The following is a 27,504-nucleotide window of genomic DNA, read 5'->3' as shown; positions in this document are numbered from 1 at the left end:
GAAAGATGAAGCTGTGGAGAGGCAGGGTTATGTTATGTTATGGTCTAACCTACAAATTGGACGAGCCCCCACTTTGTTAAGGTTTGAGTTCTTACAAGGCATTTCTTATGGGAGGACAAGCCTCTTTAGTGGGGACTGACATCAAGGTGTTCAAAGCATATGAAGCTTTGAACATTTCTTAGAGAGCAGTTCATCATCTAACTAAGGACAGAGATTAACACAGCTGCAAATATACCAAAAACAAAATGATTGCCACATAAACTGAGTGCCAGGGAATGACAGTATTGATCCCAGACGCAAACACCATTCCCTACAAAACCTACAGATAATAGCATGATGTTGTGGGGATGCTTACCGTAAGCAGACGCCTCACAGTAAGAAGGTTCTGGTTTCTTCAGGTATTTTGACTTTCTTAGACATCCCAACTAAATGCATGATAGCTTTACTAGTCTTTCTGAAGGAATTTAAAGTGTGTTTGTATTACTTGTCCTGTGTGTCTCCTGCGACGGACTAATGATCTGTCCTGTCTCGCAAGTTTAAGCTGGATGCTCTTACGTGGCAAAAATCCTCACACATCAACCCCCCAACCATTCAGCTGTTTCCACACAATCTTAAAAATATATTTTTAAAAATGACTGAACATCTTAGCTAAATGGTTCCTAATTATTTTTCTTTTCCCATCTCAGCGCCCCCTGCTAATCCCAACTTTATCTCGCTGTCTCTGCCTCTAATTTTCTCAAATTTTCTCTCTCCGTCGTTCCTCTATTTCTCTGGTGACGAAGTCCTGCAGTTATGAGGCAAGGTCAGAGGAGTGAAATCCATTTAAATACTGATGCAACTCTCAGGTGGCCAATACTCAGCCTCTGCAGCATCCCTCCCTGAGCACCTCACCCAATTCAATAAATGAATAGATTTCTGTAAAAAATTATATATATTTGTTTTTTTTTTCTTTGCCATTTACAAATCATTTAACATTATACCCATCGACTGACATCATTATTTGCGCATTTTCTTTAAAAGGTTTATGTAGAGGATTTTACTGTAGTAGTACTGCAGTGCTTCGGATGTTCCAGCGTGTTTGTTGATCCCAGGTGCATCTGCTCCAGAAATGTTTCCTCCCTCATTTATAGCACACTAAGGGACCTGGCATTTCCACGGTTTAATTCCCTCTCATGCTAGGTCGGGGGCTCAATAAAAACACCACATGTTGCTCGGCAATGAAACAGCTACTTCATGAGCGGTTCCAAGGTGTCTGAGGAGGGCCAAAAACATGTTTTCAAGGAAATTTATTACAAAACAGTCACAACTTTTAAACATTTAATCATGACGAAGACTATTTTATGTGAAGCTATATCAGAGGACCGACGTCGGACTGAGCCGAGGCTGAACTCGTGGCTCGACTCGACTTCCCCCTTACGAGCTTGTCTGGATATGAAATCAACTTTTTCACTGCCAGTGTTGTAGAAAAACAAAACTGTGGAAACATGATTGTAAAAATGACAGCCTCATTATTAAGTAGGTTAACAGTTAAGTGCATATTGCCAGCAAAGAAGTTTGGAAAGTAGAAAAAAAAAAAAAACTAATTTAGTTTCATTGTTATGTTTCTTAGGATTAGTTCAGCTCTTTTTCTTCATTTTATTGCTTTCTGCATTATATTGCTCCACTGTGACTATGCAATTTATCATGTATGTATAGAGTAAATACAAGCTCTATGTGTCACTGGTTATTTGTGTCAATTCACTAGTTGCTTTCTGACCTGGGTGCTAAAAAGGTTACTTAAAAAATACTAAACAGTCCAACACCAGAGTTGAATAATACCTTTGCAACCATATATGTTAAAATGGCTTCTTCTCAAATTTTTTCTCTTAAAATGTACCTGTAGCTTTACAATCAGTGTGAAACCGTGAAATAGAACATTTTTGAGCTTTATAACATGTTAAAATGCTTTTCCCTCATAATAAGCATACTATGATTGCATAAATGGATGCTTCAGGAATCTTTGAATCTCCCATTTCAGCCATTCTCACAACGTGCCGCCTATTTCCAGAAACTCAGCCAAAACTACAGTCTCCAAATCTTAAAGCAAAATAAAAGCTGAGATTTGTTTTGTTTTTTTTAAGTGACTCTGGCTGAACCAACCCAATGCATCAATGTTACTTCCAGTCAGTTGAACCATGTAAGTAAAATTAAAATTTTCCTATGCCTAAATAAAAAAAAAAAAGAAAAATAGTTTTATCTCCACTGAAATCCACAAAAAAACCTGTATTGTTCCTCGTGGAAAGCAGAGACTCACTGTGAATGTTCACGCATAATTCAGAAAGAACCAGATTGTGCAACCACCAGAGGACAGATTAAATAAACACTTTATCAGTATTTTTGTTAAATGAAATAAAAAAAAAAAAAGCATCTTCAGTCCTATCTACTGACGTCTAAGATAATCGCACTTGTATTAATCACCACAACGTTTATGCATCTGGGCTACTTTGAAAACAATTCAGTTATCTATTAATCTTTTAAGTCTTTTTAATCACTTTAGATTTTTATTATTATTATTATATTTCTCAGTTTCTCCAACAGAAAGACATTATTCAGTTGTGTGCGAAAGGTCGGATCGCTTTTGGGGCATTTATTACAGTCACCGGCTAAAGCGGGAAAGTGCCAGAACAATCCCAGGCCTCAAAATAAAGGGATGAGTTTAATACTTTAAGTGGTCCTTCACTGAAAGGTTTAGTTCAGAAGAGATCTGCAGGTTACCTTCACTTACCCTCAGGCTTAACTGTGCAATTTAAAAAAGTAACTCTACTGTATTCTTCCAGTTCTCCGCCCTTCCTTCTATTATTACCCATGCCATTTAAGACTTGTCCATACTTGCAATTCACTTAGTGCTATTTTTAAAGGTGGTGCTCCAGTTTGTTGTCTTGCCATTCAACCATTAGGGGCGGGAACCTGAGAGAACCAGTTCAAGGGACGCTCTCCTTCTTCCAGATTCACAAAAAAAATAAATCTGATTTACATGCCTTGACACATTCAGGAGAGAATGACTCCTTTTTGAAATGACATGGGAAGAAGCAACATTGATAAGAGAATAAGGAAACAGCTTTTAGCCTCAATTTAACAGAAGCACCTACACTAAAAAAAAAAAAAACGAAAAGAAAAGAAAAAAAAAACTGCATTGTACACCAGTCAATGCCAATTTATGCGTTTTGTTTCATCAGTGGGTCTGTATGTCATGTCTGTTATGTTTCAGTGAAACGTCCTTTATTCCCGCAAGATGAAATTCCTACACATCCGCCATCCATTCCTGTTTCTTTTCCTGCGTAGTGTTTTCTAACTGAAGCCGCAATTGTGAACAAAATTTAGAGGAGAACACAGATTTCCATCATCCCACCAGCTTCCTTCAGAGGATGCCACAACACAAACGCGTCTAAAAATATTCCCCTTTCACGCACCACCAATGTCTTCATTATGTGAACGACGGACGTCAGGTTGTGTTTGGTGTCTGTATTTAATGACAGTTGACAGGGTAGCATCTTGCCTGTGTCTGAGGCAAACACTGCTTGTTTTTTTATTTTTTTGCCAACATTGTAATTCCGCTTTTACCGACGTTGAGAAAGTAGTTGTAAGCCATGCTTGTGGTGCACTGTCGAAACCATTACAGAGCAGCAGGGGCCACACATTTAAACTGCCTGCGTCCTCTTTTCCGGTGGGATTATTTATTGCTAACTTGTATGAAAAGACACTTAACTTTAGGTTTGTGTAGAAAAAAGTTTTCTGCAATACTCATTTCTGTTTTTTTATTATTATTATTTTATTCTGGGAGTATAAAATATAGTGGTAGTGATGTTTGTTTCTTCTGAAAGTAGAGGAATTTCAAAGCATATATCTGGGTCCTTCATCTAATTCTTTATTAATGACAAAAAAATTAATATATAAAATGAATAACCAAATAAGTTCAGGCTGTTGTGTGATCCAAGTTAGACTAAGTTTACATTTAATGCATGTTTTAGTATGTAAATCAGATGCAGTCGAGGGGAACACTGGCACATTTTGATCTCTTTAGGATTGATTGGTGCATCTGTTGTTAGCAAAGAATTGCCTTCTTTAGAAAATAACTAATATCTTTTATACAATGTTTGATTCTGTAAAGAAAGGCTCAGTTTTAGGTGAGCCAATTAAAATCTCGACAGGTCTGTGCTGTTGTGAAACGTCTGCATCATCTCCATGCGAGTTTGTTTCGGCCAACCTGTGAATATTTATTAGCCCAAAACCGTTGACGAAGCGTTTTGTGAATAAACCTCCACTTCTCCCACATGGACTGCATGTTATGCCGCTGCTGTTGTAAGCATGCTTGAAGGAACTTCAACTCCAAGTAATTTAACACTTCAGAAAGTGTGCACATCTCACAGAAGAGAATATTTAAAAAAAAAAAAACAAAATGAAGAAAAAGTTGGCATTTTTGCACCGATTCGAGCAGGAAATAAAATGCAGTGCCTCATTTTGATGTAAGCCTAGCCTAATTATTTGGTAAAGGGGGGTGTGGGAGCAACACAATTGATTCTGTTTTTCGTCTTAAGGCGGTGTGTGATTTTCCCAAGATGAACACTACAAAGTGAATTCCAACTGTGCTCTGGGAGACAGTAGTGAGACACAGGGATGTCCACAGGCGCAGGCCCGCAGCCACGTTCTGCAGTGCTAACCATGGCTGCACTGTAAACAAGCATTTTCTTGCAGTATTATAACCATCGTTAGTCAGATGATAGAGGTCCTCAAACGTCCTCTTGTATTGGACGTGGTCAAGATTTACAGTAATTTGGTTTTTATATTTAAACTAACAGTAAAAACTCAAGGTTTCTGAATTAAGAGCAAAGCTGCCCCTTTCAGCTTTTGGTGATTTTTTTCTCCTTTTTTATATCCTTTTATATAATTGCTGTTTAAAGTTTCCTTTCCTTGTCTTCTATGTCCTTTCCTTATCTCCTGTCTCCGTTTCTCTCCTCCTCTTGCTTCACAGTGCTCCATCTGTGCCCTCTGTATGAAAGGGAATAGTTGAGCAGGCCTGACAAAGGGCGGCACAGAGGTGCTGAGGAAAGCTGAACATCGCTGGAAGGGATTCCTATCTGTTTGTGTGTGTGTGTGTGTGGGTGTGTGTGCGTGTGCGTGTGTGTGCGCGTGCCTGCGTGTGTGTGCGTGTGTGTGTGTGTGTGTGTGTGTCTGTGTGTGTTGTACGTGAGAGAGAGAGAGAGAGATAGAGAGACTGCACCATTGTATACATGCTTGAATGTGTGTCAATTTGAATACCAGACTTCCCTACCTTTAATGAAAGCTACAAAAAAAAAACGACTTTGAATATTCAATGAATGGCAAAAACAACGAAGTGTGTTATTCACAAATTCACATTAGTAGATCCAACTGATACCTCAGTGCAATGTATACGGAGAATACAGCTCGATTGTCCTTTGTTCATCTGTTGCCATCGAATGTCAACATTAGGAACATAGAAAGAAAGGGACTGTCATGCTGAAGGTGTGTTTTTCTTTCAAAGGCCTTGGGAGCCTATTTCAGAGCATCTCCAATAAAAAAGTAATGCATTTCTTCCAAAACATGTGGAAGAAATGGTTAACCCGACACAAAAATACTCAACTTCCGTGTTCTTCTTGGCCACACCGTTTTAAATCTTGTAGAAAACATTGTGGGGTGAGCTTAGAAAAAGGAGACTAAGAGTTCCCAGGAGTTTGGATGATACAGAAACACTGTGCATAGAGGATTGGTCAAAGCTCTCCTTCTGCATGCTCAGACCTTCTAACATCATCTTCGAGGAAAAGACAAAATTCTGCCTCTAATAGTAGTGGTTCAAATAATTGTGATTTTGTTAAAAATATTCATAATTACGAGATCCTCCCCCCCCCTCTCTGAATAAATGTACTTGGATTTCATATGCATATATTTCTTAAGGCCTTTTATCCACATTTAACAGGTATATAACAGTTGTAATATATGGTTAAAACAACATATTCCCACATATTAATACATTATAATTGTGTGTTTTTTTTTCTTCTTCTTCTTCTTTCTAACAGATCATCACCGACCACACCGAGCTCACGCCCCCCACGACTGTCGGATCGAGCCCGACTCGCCCTGCGCATGCTGCCGTCCGAGCTGGGCCTCCTGCCGTTGTCGTGGCAACTGCAACAACCGCGCAGACGCTGGCATGACTCCATTCGGCAGCTCGGCCTCATTATTCTGCTGCTGGCTTTGATGTGGTTTGTGAGGCTTTACCTGCATTACTGCAGCCAGTGGCTCTACCTTCAGGCCATTGCTGTTCCTGTCAACAAGTGAGTTTGCCTCCTTTGATATGATCCTGCACACACACGTTGCTCACACAGCACACACACACACACACGCAGCGGGCAGACACACAGGAAAACGCATAGCCTCACCAACACGGAGTGTGTCCCTGAAAATAAATGAGCAAAAAGGGGAAGACGATACAGGATGTACAGTAGATTACTGTAGAATACTGTAGCCTAATGGCCAATCACAAATTTGCACACCGTCACACACGCACAGCATGAAAGCTCAGGAGAAAAATAAAAGAAAAATTGTTTGCAAAAGATGGATAACAAAATGAGAAGAGACAGAAAAATGAACCATAATTGAGTCTGTGTTTGTGAGTGTACATATGTTGGCAAACCTGCACGCTGGATACACCCAAATCATCTGTTTGGAATCCCCCCTATTAACGTTTTAACAAGACTCTCTCAATATTAACATCCATTGCTGTGGGAGTTAGCTCATTGCACAGCTTCAAGTCCCAGAAGACTTTATTTAGAAGGAATTTATTGTTATTATTTGGTGTACAGCATTGATAATAAACAGCAATAAGACACCACAGAACTGTTAAATCACACTGCAACAACACATGGCCCTGATTTAGTTCATCACAATAAAAGAACGCTGCCCGCAAACAAGCATACAAGAGGGTTTTTATTGCAATAACATGTCAGGGAAGGCATCATGTGTTAAATCATGGAAACTGACTGGAGAAGCAGAGAAAGGGTAAAAAAAAAAACATGGCTGAGTGAGAAAAGAATAGACTGAGGGGGCAGATAGGAGGATTTGAAAAAAAAGAGGTGAAAACAGAGGGGGTCAACACTGGATGACAACTTCCACATGTCCAAATCAGCCACTCTACCTCCGAGCATGTTTCACTCCATGCAGTGGCCGGAGCTGGTAGTGGCCGCTGAGAGGGAGAAACACCAAGTGACAGTCGGCGTGGGCAGTGTGGTGACAGGAAACCCTCCCTTCACCGACGTGTCTCTGGTGCTGTCGGAATCTCTTTTCTGTTTTCTTTTTCTGCCGCGGTCCGCTCGTGCGAATCGGTGGGTGCGCAGCTCAGTGGCCGCGGCGTGCTGCGTTCAACCTCGTTGTTCAAAACGGAATTTTATGTGAGGGAATCAAACCTGCTTGTCCTGCTTTCCGCATCTCTGCAGGTTGACAGGAAAAACACACAACAACTTTCTCCTGCGCTGTGGTTAAGTGTATTTCATAACAGGATGTAATATTTTATGCTCTTAATAACTGCTGTTAAATCATATAACTGCGTGGTACTGACCCTTAGCTTGCCAAACTAACCAGTCACCCACACACTCACACAGGCGCTGTTGGGTAGTAATGACTGTACCTCATAATGCCAGAGTCACAGCTTCAGTGTGATAGCAGTCTGCAATGTTGCAAAATTCAAACTTTGCTCAAGGTTACTTCATTATGACAACCCCGTATTTTATTTTATTTTTTTCTAAACAGTTGGATTTTCAGAGTTTTGAGACAAAAGAGCAACAGGAATGTCCCTAAAAGTTGGAAACTGGACTCAGAATATCAGAGGTTGCCAAGCAACCCTGAATTCATTATCTAGTTTATCTGCAAGCTGCTGTCAATGACTTTTGCACTTTGGCTGTGCTCTGGCCTGTTTTGGAACTAAAGGCTTTCGTCCACTGCCACCGTAAACCTGCAAAACCACAAGAATGCATCCAAAGGCCAGGTGAAATTGGACCTTTTGGGAGCTCCAGTAATATGCTTTTTGTAGGTCAAGGACTGTAAAATATAGATTTTGTGATCAGCATAATAACTTCTAACAGACACAGTGTAAATCTTTATGATTTAGAGTTGTAAAGAGTGACGCCTACCTCTAAAACCTGACATTTCCTTGTTCTCGGTGGGCGGGGCTAACGAGATCAGAACCTGATACGTTCCAACCCTACAGGCACAGTAGGTCTTTACATCGTCTTTGTAGCCTGGGAAATGTCTTACAGCTTCTCCGTTTGCTATTTGTAATTTTCTGGGATAAATTATTCCTCGGATCTAATCTGAAACTTCCAAGGCAAATAAAACACGCCATGCAATTAAACGTTAAAGGATATAAGAAGGCCATTTAAAACTGAAGTCAACTTGTAGCACAAGCAGCGACATTTAACTTCCTATACTTTTTATTAGAAAGACAGAATCCCTTTCAGATGTCTAAAAATAAATCTAAATTTACCTTACAAAGATCAATTTAAGAAATAAGTGCAGGTGTTTTCTGAAAATGTAAACATAAGAAAAAAGAAAGATTTGAATCAGTATTTCCCCACTTCCCCCCAATTTATGAACCAAAGTTTTCAAAATGATACTTACATAAAAAAAAGAATTACACTTCATAATAGAAATACATGCATACCTGTGTAAATATAAATTAGCTAACATTTCCTACATGCATCTCTGTCCACATTACATTTGTTCAAAATAGTTGTTCAAAATGTAATTTCCTAAGATAGATATTGTCCATTTAAATAATGGCAATAGTCTCGTTCCACTTTCACAATAAGATTCAAATTCATCTCAAAATTGCATTGCTTTTTTTTTACCCCCCTGCCCCCCTCCCCTCCTCACCGCTTCCTCGTCGTCCTGTTAACTATGCATAGGCCTCCTTATTAAATTTTAAGATTTGACTCTGCATAAAGATTTGCCTGAAAAAAGAAAAAAAAAAACGCAATGGAGCTCTTCTTCAGATTAATGGACAGAATCTGAGAGATGCTTGACTCTTGAAGCAAATCGGATGGAAATTAATGAGGAAAACTGGACTTGTCCCCGGCCACCACTGCTTTACCTCCTCCTGGCTGATGGGAAGATTAAGAAGCTCATGAGGCTTGCTGTAAATGGGGAGTCCAACTTTTCAAACGGGAACTTCTTTTAAAAGCGGCATCGTTTTTTTGTCAGCAAATACATCAGGTGACTTCTTTGACATACATCTGAGCAATTTGAATATAATCTGATCGGAAGGAAATTGATTAACGTCCAAGACAATCAGTGGCCAGCGAGGCTAGCAGCTAATAATAATTATTGTCGTCAGACTAATTAAGAACGATGGAATCAACCGCAAACAATGTAACGCGGAGTGTGAGTTGCCAGAACCAGCTGGCCCTCAGCTGCAAAGCGTCACAAACACTGTCATGGTACATGCATATTGACACTTTCCTCTTCTCTTCAGATTTCACTTCCATGCACACACAGTGGATCTCGTCTACCAGAGCTCTTTGCTCCACACCCGAGAGGAGCTGGCAATGGTGGTGGTGGGTCCCCTGACCTTGAACGCTGTAACGTTCCTGCTGGTTCTGATCAGATGGGGCTGTCAGCTGATATTTGGCTCACTCCCTTCGTTCACGTCAAATTTTATCATGGCTCAGGGAGTGTGGACAGTCCTCGACCCCCTGGCAGTCTTTGCTGTGGACGCCGTCCTCGGGGTAAGTCACTTAAAAATAACTTGGACACTTGTGCACTTTAAATAGGAGTTCACTTTATCCTGGCAAAGTGACTTTAAATTATATTTTTAAAAAAAGGAGGTAGGGGAAGGAATCTGTGCAAGGTTAGATGGGTGTCTTTCTTTTTTTCTCTTTTTTTTGGAACACTTGGAAGGTTGGAATCCCTCATTTGAGATTTAACAATATGTAGTGTCTTAAATCACATCCTAAATACTGATTTGCACTGAGAAAATAAATCCAAGATGTCTGAGTTCACAGTCTGCGCCACAAATCTGTGAAACTCCATTGCATTCTGTGATCTGTAGTCTGAACAAGGGCTAATTTGTCTTGTAATTGTCTAATTGTCCAGTCTGATCGTCTGGAATCCTTGATTTAGTTTGCCGTTTTCTTCAAAATGTCGTCTCTCAAGCGTCTGGCCTACAGTCCCGACACACCAGTAGGAGATGCAGCCAAGCTTTACTGGCACTTCTTTCGAGCCGATGGGTCCGGTGCAGCGGGAGTGATCATCACTCTGTTCCTCTACGCGGTCCACTTTCTTCTCTCCATCACTATTCTCACTATTTACCTGCTCAGGTGAGACATGCTAAAAAAAAAACATTATCATTACACATCATAATGTTATCATTTGACTTTTCTTTTTTTATTTCATCTGATGGAAGAGCTTCAGTGAAATCTGACTTATGTTTCTCCTTCCAATCTGTTCTATAACCCAGGAAATGACCAAATGATGGATTAAAACTAACCAATAAAATAAATCTAACATTTCATATAAACAATCCATCCATCCATCCATTTTTTTTCACCCTTGTCCCTCAGTGGGGTCGGGAGGGTTCATATAAACAATAAACCCATAAATTTTTTCTGTGTAGATATACATTGTGTAGATTCAAACCCCAGACTTTTCTCTTAAAGTAGAATGAACATGACTAAAATCTAAAAAAAAAATAAAAAATTCCGGAAACATGTCTTGTTTCAATAAGTAGTTTTAGGTTTGCTTTGGTCTCTGATGAAATACTGAAACAGAGTTTTAAGAATCAGTTGTTATTCACTGATTACTTATTTAATGCTCCTCTCCTAAAAAAAGAAGCAATAGCCAGTTTTGCATTTAAGCTCATGAATTAAAGGCAGGTATGAAAAAAAGGCATTTCAAAACATCCCTTGGTATTCATCTGAGGACTTTTCTTCTCACTTTCCTAACACTGTTAGGAATTTCACATGAAAGGAAATCCTTTTACTTTTTCAAGTAAATCATTTGGCGATGTGTGGCTGGGGCGCCGTCTATTTTCTGCAGGCAGGAGGCTCATCAGCTAAATGGACAACATTAAAACAGCAGCAGAGAATAATGACTTCTGCCACTCAAACGGGTTTGTTTTGAATGTAGGCCACGAGGTTGAAACAAGGCTGATAATTTCATGGGATACGGTTTCGCTATTGGCTGCAATGAAGAGGCTCTGACACAGCCTTTGACCTATTTTTGAAAGAAAAAAAGAAAAAACCCTTAGGCTGTACATACTGATAGAACAGACTGTTATCCTCTGTTAATTACATTTAGGTTGTGTTTAGCCACTTTTTGATAAAAAAAAAAATATATATAAAATACATCCTTCATCTCTGTTTTCTGTGAAACTTCATGAACGCTGATGAGACAGACCAGATTTACGTGTTAATGTTTGAGGAAAAGGAAGTATCAGTCGCTAAGTCTTCAAATTCCACGTGAAGTAAGACTCAGTCTTGACTTTAAGAGTTTATTACAGTTCACTTGAACGCAATGTAGGAAGGCAGCTGCACCCAGCAGGAAAGATATTGTTATTTAGTGTTTTGGAATTTTGGAAACTTCGAAGCATCCAGAGTGGTCTCTAATGCCAGATGGTGAGAGGAAGGTGATGGCACCAGAGCAGAAACACAAGTTGGTTCTGAAAAAGAAAAAAAAAAAAAAAAAAAGTGCATCCTGCAACCTTGTACGACCTTCATGATCTGTTTGATCTCTGGCGATTCTGGTGCAGGAAACTGATGGATCAAAGGTGGCTCATTTGGAGTTCATTCCACCTGTTTTCCCTTAAGGTTAGGTCAGACATTTAGAACCACAAAATATCCACAAACTCTTGTATTTAAATGTGAAATCGTAAGGAAAACTGATAGAATGTTTGATAAACTTAGAGTGGCAACATTTTATTCGACAGGGTGTGCAGAAGACTGCCATGACACTGTCATAAACGTGTTATGAACATGAAGGAGTCTTCGAGTATGTTTATGACTGTTATCATGAAGTGTCATTTGGTAAATAATGACACTTTTAATGCAAAGTTGTACTAAAACTTCCATTAAAAGTGCATTAAAAGTGTCAATTGATCAATTGCAGATACATAAAGCAAACTGTTTTATGCTTATTCACAAATGTGATCTAAAATATATTTCGTAATATAACATGCACATGTCCTACGGTGACCTTTACACTTGAACCTTGTCACCCATGTCCGACCCGCACGTTTAAGAACACTGCAGCGAAGTTCAGGGCTCCTCCGCCGCAGCGAAATTAATCTGTTTCAAGGAGCACGGAAGAAAAGACTGTGAGTTCCTTCAAGAAAGCGACCGCATAAATGAATGAGAAGCAAAATTCAAGTGTAGGATGAAAATGATTGTATGCTATTCCTGTGTCTGAGGTCAAGCTTCTACAAACATTCCTCTCCCAAGAGCGATGGGGAATAATGCTGAGTTCAAAGCTCTGTAGCAGCTCCTTGTGTAAATCCTTGTCTCCTTGATGTTGTTTTTATTTGAGAGCTGATTACCCTTTGACAGACTAGAATCTCTGTGGAAGGGCACAAGGTCTCCCAGTTTTGATGGTCGGCCAAAGCATTTGTTTACAGACATGGTGTTTCTTTTTTAGAGGTTGGCTGCATGCAACCCATGTGTGTGTGTGTGTGTGTGTGTGTGTGTGTGTGGCGGAACAAAAATAACACTTTGGTTGTGTGCATTCATCTGGAGGTATCAATCAATATGCCTTCTGCTCTGCAGAACATTTTCTTGTGACTCAAGCCAGCCTCTCCAGACGCATGTACAATCGTTGCAACTGGGATCTTTAAAGCTCGGCATTAACACCGAAGAACATCCCAGGATCTGACTCCCACACGTTGAAAAAGATGTAAAACCACGTAGACACCCAGCCAAGCATGGACGCAGCTACAGTCAGCTTGTGTTAACAAAGCCCTTCCTACTCAGAGGCCAATTTGTTTGATTCCTTTTGCTGCTTCTCTTGATGTATTAGACTTTAAAGAGCATCACCCATATGTGCTCTGCAATCAATAAAGATTTCAAGTGTTTTTGGGTGTTTTTTGTGTTGTTTTTTTTTGTTTTTTGTTGGGGGGGTTTTTTCACTGAGAAACTCGGTCAGTCAGTCTGTTTTGGCAAAGTTGCCTTTTCTGCTTCGACTAGCATTCCAGTAGCACATGAGCTTTCGGAGGCCAAGTTTAGCAAATTGGAATGACGTTACCTCGGTTTTCACTTCTTTCTCGACACACCTTCCAGATTCCACAACGATGGTCGCATGTTGGATGTCTACCAGCGACTCACCGCCAAAGAGGGCGTGTATTTCCTGCCTGAAGACCTCGAGCTGTCAAATCAGGAACTCAGCTACATTGTCAAAAAGGCAGAGCAGTGGAGAGGCTTCAATGGAGAGAGACGGAAGGTAAACTCATCACTGAGCGGGCCTTCCGCATTTTTTCTTTTTTCAAAATAAAATCCTTGGAGACAACCTGGATAAAATACTGTTTTCTTAAAGTCAGAATGATCTGTAAGGTCATTAATACTATAGGATGATTGATTAGCTTGTGCAAAACGAGAAATCTTAAGTGCAGTAGGATAGAAAGTCTGGGATCCAAATGTCAGTCTGAAGGCAGCTTAGAGCTACTGTTACCGCAGCTGTAACCGTTACGGTAGTTCAATATTCACTAGTTACTTTATAGGAGAAATTCCACATACCAGGATGTATAGCATGGACGGATTTCATGTCATTTCTTTAGTTACATGTGAGAATGCTGAGATCCATCTCAGAGGTCTTTAGTTTCGTTCTAATTAGTACAAGATAATTACCAAAACAGAAACTCGACTAGCGCGCTGCCTGATTAGGCTATAAAAGCCCATTTTGGAAGATATTCCATTAAAGAAAGACCGCTCAATCAAAAACACAACGTGAACTCTGTGGATGCGTTACACCGGGCACGTCTTCGTGTCAGGCAGGGCAGCTTCCCAGGATGTATATTCACTTGAAATTATGGCTGTCAGATGTTTGACAGCCCGGTAAAGGTCAGCTGTAATGTCATGGGGGGGCAGTGGTGCCGAGCCTACAGATGATGTCAAATATTTGCAAGACTGAAAATGTGACTTAGAGAAATAAGGGAAATGGAATGAAGTGATCAAACTGTAGACACCTTTCAGTGTAATCTGTGGTATTTATAGAGGCTAAGGCTGAGCATGTTCATGGTATTCATGAAATTTGAATGTAACAATGCTCTTTTTGATCGAAGGAACCGGCACTCAGTCTGTTAGACATTTGATTACCTGTTAACGCAACACAAGAATAAACAGGCTAGAATCTGTGAGGCTCTTAGACAAAGCCTCAGTATTTCAAAGTGATGTTAGTAGTGCTGTTTTTGTAGTGATCACTAGTTGACAACATGCCTGTCTATGCTTTGAACTGTACTCTGAGGTGTGTTATGTGCACGCAACCCCATGCAAAGATGCTTCAGAGTCTGTCTGGATACCACAAGCAGAAGGTTTAAACAAATGTAGCATTTTATTTTTTTAATAACGTAAGATAAGATATTCTTAATTTGAACTTTAAAGTCAGGAATACGGTCTTTGTTAGGATTATTCAACTCGAGAGCTGTGAACGTGAATTTCTGTAGTTTTGAACTGAACTTTAAGCTAGTTCAGTAAAAGTCCAAAACACGCTTCAACTGTGCGGAAAAGACTGTGTGGAACAGAGATGTTTTTTGAAAGCCAACTAAACTTATGATGTGTCAGACCTGCTTGTGTGTGTGTGTGTGCGCGAGTGTACGTGTGGGGGGGTGTGTGCGTGTGTGCGTGTGTACGTGTGTGTGTGTTTTATGTTAAAGCCTCTTATTAAGCAAACATCCAAGCATCCCATTTAGCATCAGGAAAACTCTTGCTGTGGTTCACTTCCTTATTATCCTTCCATTACTGTATTCTTCCCTCCAAAGCAACAATTCCGCCATTTGTCATATTGCACCTAATTTGCTGCTATTACTCTGATAAAATGCTAACACTTTCTGTACCATGATGAAAATTTAGGTTTATTACAGCTTAACATTTTCATATTATATAACTAGACAATATTTCATCAAAATAAGATAGGCCTTGCCATTATTTTATAATTATTGTCACAATTTCTTCTGCACAAAAGGGTCACTTTCCTAACTCAGCAAAGACATATCCCTATTAAACTAATTTGCCTACATGCAAATTTCTGTCATTTTTCCCTCATTAACTATTTATCATAGACAGGGGGGGAAAAAAATATATTCATGAAGGCAAGGAAAGGAGAAGCCCGACAGAGCCGAAACTAATATTTTGCAACTCTAATGATTTTTTGCATTCTTAATTAGATAGAATAAGGTTGATATGATTAGGTCAGGATGTAGTGTTTTTCATTAAAAATACATTTCAGAAACTGTATTCCAAGTGTGCCCTTGCAATTAAATAATGAATCTGGTGCATTCCTTATTACGGACCCAATTAATATCAGAGGCAAGGGCGTAATTTTAATAACAGTGGGCTACAAGGCCTTCATTAGCTCACTGAGAGAAAGGAGGGATGAGGAGGAGGAAAACAAGGTACTCTCAGGAACAGCTGCAATTTGCAGCACTGTATTTTATTTATTTATTTTTAAAGTTATTAACAATGCATTCCCAAAAGTGTAGCATATGACATTTTTCACATCTACCATCTTAGGCAAACAAGCTCAAATATTGTCTCTGTTTTGGCTAATTTGATGACTGTTATTAACTCAGAACAACTAAAAAGATTGATTGATTTGAAATTCAAACTATTTTAAGGCTTGTCTGTTGAGCTTAAAAATGATTCCAGTTTAATGCTGGGATATCACCATTAAAAATTATATTATGACACATGAGCATAATTATTCCCAATTAACTAGTAGAGTGTAATTTAATCAATTATATTATAAATAAGTATAAAGAGCTTGCTGCAAAAATCATCCAGGGATGATGGTGGGTGCATCACTGGTTTAGAGGGCATGACTGAAAAAGGTTCTATTTCACATTAGAAAATCAACTTTGAGAAACCAAGGATTTCCAAGGTCAACCAAGTTTTTTGGCTCTGAAGTTTGATAACATTTGACCTTTAAAACTGTGACAAAAACAGAATGAAATGCAAAACGCCACAATAAAAAATCTACATCTCAGGAGAATCTTCCCCTTTTGATGCCAGACATTTTGTGACAAATTTTATGCCTTCATATAATCCAGTAAGTCAAAATAAAATGTTTTTGCAGCGTACACAGCCACATGCTGCACTAGTCTTACTTTTAACACTTCATTGCTTTTTTTTTTGCTATTGCTGGCACATAATTAAACTCTGCCAAACAACATAAGAGGCAATTAGAATCAGATAAAACCTCACTTCCTGAATGTGCTGTGTTAAAACAAAGAACTCAGCAAAATCTCAGTATTTCTGTATTTCCCTCCAGCTCTGGAAGAGTAAAAGGGGGAGGAAAAAAATGCATCCAATTACCAACCTTAAATCCTGTTATTATCAAACTTGTTATTTTCACAAAGCAACTCTGAAATTTTAATTCTTATGTACTACAAATCACCTCAATGTCATATATTTTCCCACACTTTTGGGTTGTGGGAAAAGCTTCCTTTAAATATGTACATATTTCTGACAGGTAGAAATAAAATCAAAAACTCTCATTGATGCATCAAAGTTCATAAACTAATAATTTACTTGCTTGTGAGCTTTTTCAATTGGACTTAGATTAAAAGGTCGAACCATGGATTACAGCTGAACTTGAGATTCCATCGAACTCATAACATTGCCCAACTTAAATTCTGAAGAAAATACTTTTACTTGAAATTTAATTTAAAATGCTTTCTTTATGTTGCAATAAGCAGAAATAATTAATTTTAGTGTTTATCAAGCTTTAAAACTTAAACTTTAAGACAAATAGATTTATGTGTGAAGGAAATTTGGAAAAACTGTAAAACCTATGACAATTTCTTTTTTTTTTTTTTACCCTTCTATACTTCCCTGGCTCTGTAGATGTAAGTGGCTCAGTTCAGCTTGGTAATGAGCCCCATTAATTATGTAAAGGCAGTGATGCAGATGGACCTAATTAATTGTCTCCTGTCACCCCGTTGATTACTGTACCTGCAAGGGAGGTGTTAATTTCTGTAATACTTAGGCAGGTATGCAAACTGTTTTGTTGGAGACACTGCTTTGACAATGACGGAGTGCAGCCCCATCAGCTTACCTGCTGCAAATATCTTTGTGCTATTAATTCAAAGTTTCCTTTCGGTGGTGGTGATATTTTTATAATTGAAGGAGAAAGGGAGAGAGGGCGGCTGCATGGGAGGCCCTGGAGATGTTTTCTCAACTTGATTGCATCAACATTTTGAGTGCGTTTGCGCCGTTTGTCACTCTGTGTCTGGGTAATGGGGCACCAGCGGGCAAGTTTGGGAACACCCAAGGTGCTTTTCAACTGCAGCGTGGTTGGAGGCGCGTAAACCTGTTGAGAGTCAAACAACACATGTTGGAGTAGCAGTGATGAATTTACAGCCCCCCCCCCCTACCCCCGCTGCACTTTTTGGCAGCCCTGGTAAAGATGTGCCAAAAAAGTTAAGCTAAGGTAAATACATTTTCTAATGAATAAGGATAATGTCACTCAACATCTATTAAAAAATACCCAGCGTTTAATTTGGGTACTTCCAGTTTAGTCAGGAGAAAAATTACATGTGAATATTTCTTCAAAAAGTCCAATGTTCAAGGTCCTGGGTCTTCTTTAGTTAACTTGGCTTCAAGGTTTGTTTTGTAGCCAAGGATTTTTGAAGATGCTGCCAGAATTTCACTCAAAATCTAGAGTTTTTTCATGCAGTGATCTCGAACACCGTTTCCCGGCTCTTTAGAATAAACACACCCACTACCCACTATGCTCGATATCGGACATGAGGTGCAGAGTGAAAAGCTGATTTGTAGTTTTATCTGAACAAAGCCTATGCTTTTATTCAGGTGTCCGTCTCTGTTTAGAAACCGCACTGCAATTAAATATGTTATAGTAGGACAAAAGGCTTTTTTTCTTTCTTTTTTTTTCCCTTGGGGCAGTGTGACGCAAAGATGCCACTCTCCTAGAGTGAAATTCGCAGATTTATTTTTTAATCCTCCTCTTCTTCATTGTGCATGGTGGTAAGTTAAACTGACTTCAACTACATTTATTTTATGGGAATTGTTTGGTATGTCAACTGTGGCAATGGAATTAAGGATTATATATATATCTATTTTTTTTCTGTGAGCTTAAATCTAATTTGACGTTTTTCATATGTATTTATCAGAGCTACCAGGGGAGTTGCCATTCACGAAATGGGTCATCTAGGCAGAAACTAAGCATGTAGAAGTATAAAAGAAAATTCCATTTCAATTAAGAAAATGCTGTGTTTTGACCAATTTTAGCAAAATGTCTACACAGCTACCCCTAAATTGAGATTTTCATAACAATGGCTATACTCAAATATTCGTTTATAAGTTTTTCACTGTGGATAATAGTCCTCAGCACACCTGAATACAGACCACCTGAGATGCTTAGCTGAAACTTAAGTAACGGATGAAGAAGCACTGAGGAAGAAGGCAGGCGGACAAATTAGTGGGCTGTGAAAGGATACACAGGAACCGCTGTCATGTAACAAAAGAACCCCCAGCTCCTGAGCAGGAACCCATAACAGCAACACAGGAAAACAGTCAGAGAAAGAGCCAAGTGTTTCTGTTTGCGCCGTGACGGTTTTCTAAGTCCAAAGGCGGCTAGTTTTGTGGTCAGTGTGCATGCAAGTGTGTGTCAGCAAGAGACGGTTTGTGAGTAATTATTGGGTTGAAACATTGTCTCCCCAACCCTGGTAACCCCTTCCATAGAGCAATGTGGGCAGTGTGTGGGCATTTAAATGTATGAGTGTTTTTTTTGTTGTTGTTTTTTTTTTTGCATGGTTGTGCTTGGCTGCATGCGTGTTGATGCAAACCTGCTCATGCACTCAGTTTGTGGATTCACCCAGTGCTTCTGTAGTCAAAATTCATATCCGTACGTGTGATTATCTACATGCATACCTCTCTTCTGTCCTGCATGTGAATGTCACATTTGGGTTGTGTCTTCAATTACATTACAGCGGAGATTTGTGTGCGTGTGTGTGGGTGGGTGTGTGGTGGACACTGCTGAGGGCCCAAAATGCCTGGGGGAATTGCAGGCAGGCAGCAGGCAGCGACAGGAGCGACACAGCAGCAAGCACAGCAGCCACACTCGGAGCATTAGGGAGCTCAATATGAGATATGACTGCAAAGACTACATGCCAGTGTTCCTGAAAAGGTCATAGACTTTCCTAGGCACTAATGTGTGAAAGGGGTGCACAGTGGTTTAAAAAAAAAAGAAAAGAAACGGGGAAAAAAAAAAACACAGATCAAGTTCAAATGCATTTGCCTCTGTTGAAAGTTTTTATTGATAAAAAAAAATATGTTTGTGTGAGATTTTATAGATTATGTCAGTCTGCACTGAGAGCCAAACTGACATTGCTCAAAAAAGTGGCAGAATGAAAAGAATTACAGTTAAGCCTCAAAATTATTCAGACCTCTGGTTGATTCAGATTAAAAATGTAATTATTTTCATTCAAACTTGATTTTTCTTTCTACAAGGAAATTAGGTTTTTTATAAAAAAATAAAAAAATAAAAGAACAATGTTGTACCCTTGATTCATTTATGGAGTCAATATACTGTTTATTTGTAACTTTTGTTGGGCAATGGCTTTTTGGAACAATGAGTAGAGGAACATTTCTTTGTCATCAGTGCAACATTGTGATTTTTGGTTTAAATCTTAGCCTATTTGTACTTTGTTCCCAATCTGTGGTTTAATATCCAGTAGACATAGTCCAGCCTCTCAACTCAATTTGTTCTTTGCAATTCATCTTTGATGCAGATCATTTTCTACCACTGCCTGGTGTTTCTGTGCCTTCTGTCAGAAGCAGGGGGACGAAAGATTTTAAAAAGAGTCAGTCTAAACAAGGAAATATCTTGTTTGGCAGTCCGTAATGTATTTAATCTCTGAGTCAAACAAAAGGATTCAGCATTATGTTTGACCATTTCGAGCACTTATAGATTCGTTAGTGCTGAGGAGCGTTCTCCTATAATTTCTTTATTAAAGGAAGCTTTTGCCCGTCAGCCATCAAAACGCAAGCAGCTGGTCGAGGTAAATTGACACCAGGTTTGCACCACTTTCAGGCACTTTTCCCTTTCTCACTCCTCTTCCTCTTTTTCCCAAACAATCCAAGTGCGGAAGAATTCTTACTTGTTTTCTTGCCAGCCCACAGTATGACATAATATGACACAGATGGATACAAAATGAACTGTCGAAGGGAAAAAAAAAAATGTTTTTTAGGAAAGAAACAACACAGCGAAATAAGTCAACAAACCCTGCAACACTTCCAGAGTTTTAACAGCTAAATCACCTGGGTCAGATCAGTGCAGCTCGCATGGAATGCTGTTAAGCCAAACATTTGGATGGATTATTGAGGGAAACAAGTTGATTTTATCACTTAAGAAATCTTCCAGAGGATGCAGCCCACTTGCTTAGATAAATACTTTGTGTACACACGTATGGCACACGTTCCCCAACATACAAGAAGTTGTACAAACAGCCTCTGGCTCTAAAGAGGCTTTATTTTGATTTGACAGATCTGATGCCTTGTGACTGTCTGTCGTTAGTCAGTTCTTTTCTACTCATTCCCTTCCTTTTCTTTAAAGAGCTTGACCTTGGCCGCTTCCTGTGGGCCCCGAGGGGCCGAAGAAGTCCTGGCGATCATGACAGGTGTCGTGCCTTAACAGCCCCTCGTGACGTCTCAAGGACGGGATAGATATTTGGAGATTTCTTATTTTTCTATAAGGGGTTTTTACTTAGAACCTTAAAGGGGTGGGGAATTGGCCTGGGGTGTGTGGGTATGTGTACGCCCATGCACAAGTAATGCATGAGAGAGAGAGCGAGAGAGAGAGAGAAAGCATGCGAATGAAGGCATACCCCCTGACTCCCAGCCCTCATTCAGGTTATTGGCTTGGATACTTATCACCCCAAGCCTCCGAGGCTTGATTAGGTTGAAGCTACTCCAAACTCAAATTCTGGATATCAAAGGCAACCCTCAACTTTGGCATCTGTCTGCAGCATCTTAATATGAATCCCGGCCCTTTAAAATGTGAAGAATTAAACATGGCATCCTGAGATATGTGCGCGGCGCAGTTTGAGTGAGGGGAAACATGTTTTTGCGCCACAATAGGATTACCTGAAGGAGGCATGCCACTAATGTTGAATTAGTTCAGTGGAAAGCACCGGGGATGTGATCGGCTTGGCTCTGGCAATACTAAGTATTACAACCCAAATTCAGAGTGGCTTAATGCATGAGTGCACATGCATCTTGTGAACTTGTGTGAATTTGGCTTGGGCACGCTGTGGCAGATCTGAACTTACAGATTTGCATATGGATTGCGCTCAAAATTTAAATTATCCCTTTGAATGTTTATCACTTGAAGAAACTTGACAACATAATACCTTACTGTCAGTCATTTATGATCTAAGTGAGGGCTTAGATGAGGACTTACCCTCTTGTTTCATCAAAGTTGCCAGTAAACTTCAGCATGCCCCAAAACAAACCTGGAGAAGCGATCACCTTAGGGCCTGGTGTGAGTCAGAAACGGCATGGAAGGAAAAGCTGAGCTGCTATCTGAGTTGTTTACTGTAGGTTGGGAGTTAGCTTTTTTTTCTTTTTTTTTTTGCAAAGGAGATTAGTAACAGCAATTTATGCATATCTTATTTTCTGGATTATCTTAGGCACTGGGAGATGCTATCTCAATGCATAATCTCTTTAAAGTCGTCTAAAGTCGTCTGGTCTATTCTGACTGTAAATACAGTTATTTTTTGCTTGTTTATTTTTTCTCAGAGTCCAGTTTGCTGTGTACTTCTTTTGGCTAAAGTTTTCTTGTTTTGTTTTTTTATGGCATCTTAATTGTGACTATTCAGGTCAAAACATTTGAAGAGCAACAGTCACTGCTTTGAAGGAAGAGTAACAAGTGGAGGGTGGTTGAAAAACTGAAAAACTACCGTAGCAAACAAGCTATTTGTCAATATTTGCATATGTGTGTGCATTGGACAGCCTCTATATATATATATATATATAAATATACACACACACACACGCGCATATATATATATATATATATATATATATATATATATATATATATATATATATATATATGTATGCGCGTGTGTGTGTGTGTGTGTGCCCTTCCATGCAAATGTGAATGGGTGGCCTGTCTTGTCCAATGGTGCGTTTCACCAGACACAGACCTTTGCTTCAGCCAAATCAGGCCCAACACAGACCGTGTGCATCCATGCCATTTTCAAGCTGCTCCAATTATATTTGCCGACCGGCCACATATTGGCCAATTTTACAATAATAGCGTATCTATTTCTGTTCTAATGGCTGACATTGCTTGGCCTATCCATGCATATATGTCATTGGTCCTTTATGCTTTGTGGTCTTGGCCTGTTCCCAGCCATGTGCAATGTGCTGTGGCCTGTCTTGGCTTTGCATTTGTATGTGATGCATGAACCCCATGTATAACCAAGTAAGAATGGGCAGCGGAGCTTTACTTCACCTTACACGTTTGCGTGGTTACTTCTTCCTGTAAACGGTAGCGTAATGAAACTGACAAATGCTGTTGTAGTTATTTATTTAAGTGATCCTTTCTTTTAAAGGGAGGTTTGTGCTTCTGTAATGGCAGTTCCCTTGGAGATTGTAAGTTTGGTATCTCTTCTCTTCCTGGACTGTGTCTCCAAAAGTGTTTGTTGGGAGAAAGTGCCTCTTGGGGAAAAAGGAAAAAAAAAAAAGACTGTGCCAATAAAATATCTGCCAACATCAGCATATCACCCCTACCAGCCTTAACTGTTGATAAGAAGCAGGGTGGATCTGTGTTGTATTATTGTTTATTTGTAATTGTGGTTGTGCGAGCTTAATATTGTAGCTAAAACAGCAGACTCATGGGATTAAGTAGCTTTTTTCCAGTCTGTTATTATCCTATCTCTGTTAGCCTGTGTAAATTGTAGCCTTGACTCCCTACCCTTGGCTGACTTATGTGGAGTTGGTCTTATGCTGCTGTAATTTGAACATGTAGCACATTAATAGAGATGTTATTCCACACACCTTGGCTGTAACTAGTAATGACCGTAACCAGGAACAGAAGTTCCTGACACCAACAACCATGCTATGTACGAAATCTCGTAAATTTTCTTTCCTTGTCATTCTACTTGGTTGGATGCCTAATGCTCATTTGGATGTCTAATTGCATTGTATTGTCTTATGATTGGCAAATTTGCTTTAAGGAATACAACAGGTGTTCCCTATAAGATGGCTAATGTAACTGTACTGTATTTTCTTAGGTAGATTTGAATTCAGTCCATGACTCAAAATGTTTGTGCTATCCTTGTGCTTAGTGTTTCTTCATCCATCAGACAATGCATTGTGTTTCTATGTGTGTTTCTATGTGCCACAGATGTTTCTGTGGCATCAAACCTGTGATCAGGCCTTAAACCCTGACAAGGTCTTATTGAAATGATGGTTTGGTCAGGGAGTCAGGGGATTGACCCTCTGTAGCTTTAACTGCCTCAGTGCACAGTACCTCAACCCCCTTCTGCACCCCCCCCCCCCCCCGCACCCCTCCAACACACACGCACACACCCTAACCATGCTACTTCCCCCCACTACACACACACACACACACACACACGCACGCACACACCCTTTCTATCACCCCACAGCCCTCTACACTCCCCCCTTCCCCCTCTCCCTGCTCTGCAGCTTCAAGCGCCCGCAGGCACTGGAGATGCACGCATGCGTTGGCTCACTGTGTGGGGCTTTGTCTGTTTTGTGGGATTCGATATATGTGTGTTAGCATGTGTTACTGTGCTACTTTATGTGTGCGTGCCTGTGTGTGTGTGTGTGTGCATATATCTGCGGACAAAAGAAGCAACTCAGCCTACCTCTTCACGCACTTCACAACAATCACCGATGCTCCTTTTTGAGCTTTTTCTTCTTTATGTCTGTGGAAGTGTCCCGCTGGGACACCTTTGGTTTTGTGATTTGCAGAAACATTGGCATATTATTGCACTTTATAGGCATAGTTGTAAACGTGCAAAGATAACCTTAAATGCTTTTGTAAAAGTTAGAGGATAATCGTGGAAGAAAACCTGTTAGAGGCTGTAAAAGACTTGATGCAGGAGCAGAGGTCCGTCTTTGAGCGTTAGAATAACCGTAAACACACAGCAGTGGTAATGACTATGATGGTACAGTTTATATCAAAGTGCTTTTTATGAAGTTATTCACATTCATGAAGCTCAGAAAGATACATTTTAAGCACAACCACAAGGTTTTCCTAGTTTTTGCCTCTAAAATAACTAAATTAGTAAGATCATTTCTATACATAATTTCGTAATATATATTTTGTTTCATCACAAGATGTCTCCTCATGACAGTAAATCACAGCCAAAACTTCGTTTCCAACTTCATTTCCTACCTTTTCCTTTTGCCTTCGTCTGACTGCCAAGGGGAATAGCCCTGCTGTAACCTTCCAGTTCGGAACCTCGCAGCGTTCCCTGTATTCTCCCAAATCTAAACCCACTGCACAGAGTTTCAACCCCTTCCACGGTGTCAGTCCCAACTCCAGCCGCAGCCGGGGCTTTCATGTGCGACTGACACATAAATAACCAAGTCTGTCCGCCACCCAGGCAAATTCAAATGCACCTGTCAAAGTGATGAAGCACCCGCCCGCAGGGAAGCATTGTTTACATTTTCACTCCACTCTTTGCAAAAGTGAGATTCTAATTATTTTCCCACTGTAAATTAAAGCCAAGTGGGACAGAACTACAAACCAAAAAGGATCATGTCAGTGGAGAAAACTCCTGCCTTCTCACAGCGTAAATTTGCGAGGGCTGGGAAATGGCTGGAAAAGATGCAGGTGGCAGGACCCGGGAAAGGTCAGCCACTTCGTTTTCAAGTGGTCGACGGGAAGGCAGGGAAAGTTGGGAGGCAGGAAGACATGCACAGTACGAGTCACACACACCAGACAAGCTCTGTTAGGCTAATTACCATCGAGAGCTAGATAAATAACAACATGCCGTAAAACACAGGCTGCAACTGATACACAATGCAAACTATTCCTACCAGAAAACCTGCTATTATGGTTGTTCTTATCTTACGATCCCAGATGACGGAGTGCCACCTTATTGTGCTAGGGAGTCAAAACATCTGAAACATGAGGAATATGCAAATAGTCGAAATCAAACACGGCAAGGTATATCTTGGAAAATAACATGCGTAAACTGATTATGACAGCTATCTAGTTTGGATCAATCATTAAACAATCAGAGGGGTTGACAAGCCTGTTGTTGTCCGTGCCTTAGGCTCCTGTTCTGGACAGTAGCCAGCTCGCCTGCTGGTGCAGACTCCTCCATCTCGCCTCCTTTCAGTACCAAGCAGGCAAACATAATTTACGCCGCAGACTATGTGCGCAAACATGTGTCTTAAAACATAAACACTGGCTGACGTGTGCCAAGACTTTCCTCAATAAAATGTTAATATTTAGTTCACAAAATTAACTCTACCTAGGGCTGTGTTTGTTTGTGTTTATTAATCACTGATTGGTCCATGTCAGTATTCCAAAAGGTAGATTAATAATTGCATCTCTTAACGGTGAATGTTTTTTTTCTAATTTGCCCGAAGGTCCTTTTCCCTTTTTTTTTTGACACACTGTTTTGAGCACTGAAGAATAGCGAGGCTTACAACAAGGTCCTTAGGTTGAGGTTGAACTGCTTTGGTTGTCAGCAGGGTAAGCCAGATGGATTCACTGTGGAAAAAAAAAAAAGAAAAAGAATGCTCTTCCATGAGAGTCAATAGCAGACATGCACTTAAGAACCGGCGTGACACAAAGTGTCAGACAATTTGCCTTGTAAAAGTAGCTATACTGCCCTGGATTACAACTGAAAACATTAATGTATTTTGTGCAACATAACAATGCGATACAGCACATATTTTATTTTCAAGTGGTAAGATGAGAATATGAGAAAATAGAAAAATATTTTTCACAATAAAAATCTGAAAAGTGTGGAGTGAATTAGCATTCACCACTCTTTGCCTTAGAACCCCTAAAATAATTCCCCTCATTAGTCACATAACTGAGTTCAAACATTTGCCGGGTAATGCAAGTAAAAATTTCAGCTGTTCTGTGAAAGTCTTTGGTAGACAACGTTGTTGAACTTCCAGCATCGCAAAGACCAAATAGCACACCAGACAGACCGGGGAAGGTAAAGGCCAGGTTTGGGAAAAAATAAATAAATCTAAAGCCTTTTGACACATCATAGGCACTGTTGGGACAATAGCAAACTTACAAAAACAGTCCTTCACTTAAACGGACTGTCCCAGAAATATTTGTCCACACTGAAATGATTGACAAGTCATGATCTATTGTCAAAATTGTGCTCTTTTATTCAGCCTGATTGAGTTTTTCCCCCCTCATCATTTGCACTGTGACATGGAATGGTGGGTGTGAAATTGTATCTTCCCCCAGAAAAAAACAGACTCTGTGGTGAACCATAGCAGATGCACTATCCCCACTTCCTGATCCCGTGTCTCTCCTTCTCTTCCGATGTTGATTTGTGGTAATGCCTGCAAATTTCAAAATTTATGTCCCTGCTGGAAAACATGGTTTGCCATTTATAGTCTTCCACTAAAAGAAAACAAGACCCGTCTTTCCTGATACAAGTCAAATGACTGATGTGGACTCTATCAGATTTCTAAATACAGACCTCGACAATAAATCCTGGCTTGATTGGGTTTGAATTGGGTTAACTCACTTGAATGCTATCTGCTTAACCCACAGCTGGCCTGTCTGCTCCATGCAGGCATTGAACCTAAATCAGTCACTTAGTGCTATCAAATGGAACAATGGTGGAGTGGAGAGAGCACTCAAGCTGGGGCTAGAAGCCAGACTAGCACCATAACGTAACACAACAGACCAGAACAGAGTAGTGCTGAGCAGACAGGCCTCTTCTAATGCTCTTTCCTTTTTGTGTCTCAGCGGTGATGCTTCCTGAGAGCCATGGTGCATTGCATGAAATGGCATCATCCAAACAGAACACACAAACACCTTTTCAAGCTTTTGTCTAATCTTGTCAACTTGATTTCACGTGCTAATTAGTGTAGGATGGTAGCATGGCTAACATAAAACAAACCTATTTCCATGCAAGCCAAAATACATACTCTTGCTCAATCACAACAGAGAATTTGAGCAGGTGTGTTTAACCAAAGTGACGTATAGCATAGACTCGGGATGCATAGTGTTTCTATCATCACTGTACAGCTTGGTTTTCAGAAGTCTGGTGAA

General features: G+C 39.9%; 1 protein-coding gene across 4 annotated transcripts in view; it reads left to right on the top strand.

Moving 5' to 3' along the window:
• The window catches only part of ofcc1 (orofacial cleft 1 candidate 1), a 97,889-nt gene that overhangs the window by 50,389 nt on the left and 19,996 nt on the right, over positions 1-27,504 (top strand). For all 4 annotated transcript variants that reach the window (XM_081601504.1, XM_008438696.3, XM_081601506.1 and 1 more), the window contains 4 exons: positions 6,072-6,329; positions 9,521-9,773; positions 10,201-10,364; positions 13,314-13,473. In XM_081601504.1, coding sequence (XP_081457630.1) covers positions 6,072-6,329; positions 9,521-9,773; positions 10,201-10,364; positions 13,314-13,473 — 835 coding nt within the window. The remainder of the gene's footprint in view (positions 1-6,071; positions 6,330-9,520; positions 9,774-10,200; positions 10,365-13,313; positions 13,474-27,504) is intronic.

This window comes from Poecilia reticulata, chromosome 20 (genome assembly GCF_904066995.2).
Source record: "Poecilia reticulata chromosome 20, P_reticulata-male-v2, whole genome shotgun sequence".
NCBI classification, from domain to species: Eukaryota; Metazoa; Chordata; class Actinopteri; order Cyprinodontiformes; family Poeciliidae; genus Poecilia; species Poecilia reticulata.
Note: the sequence above shows the minus strand (reverse complement) of the source record. Positions and strands in the feature narration are given on the sequence as shown.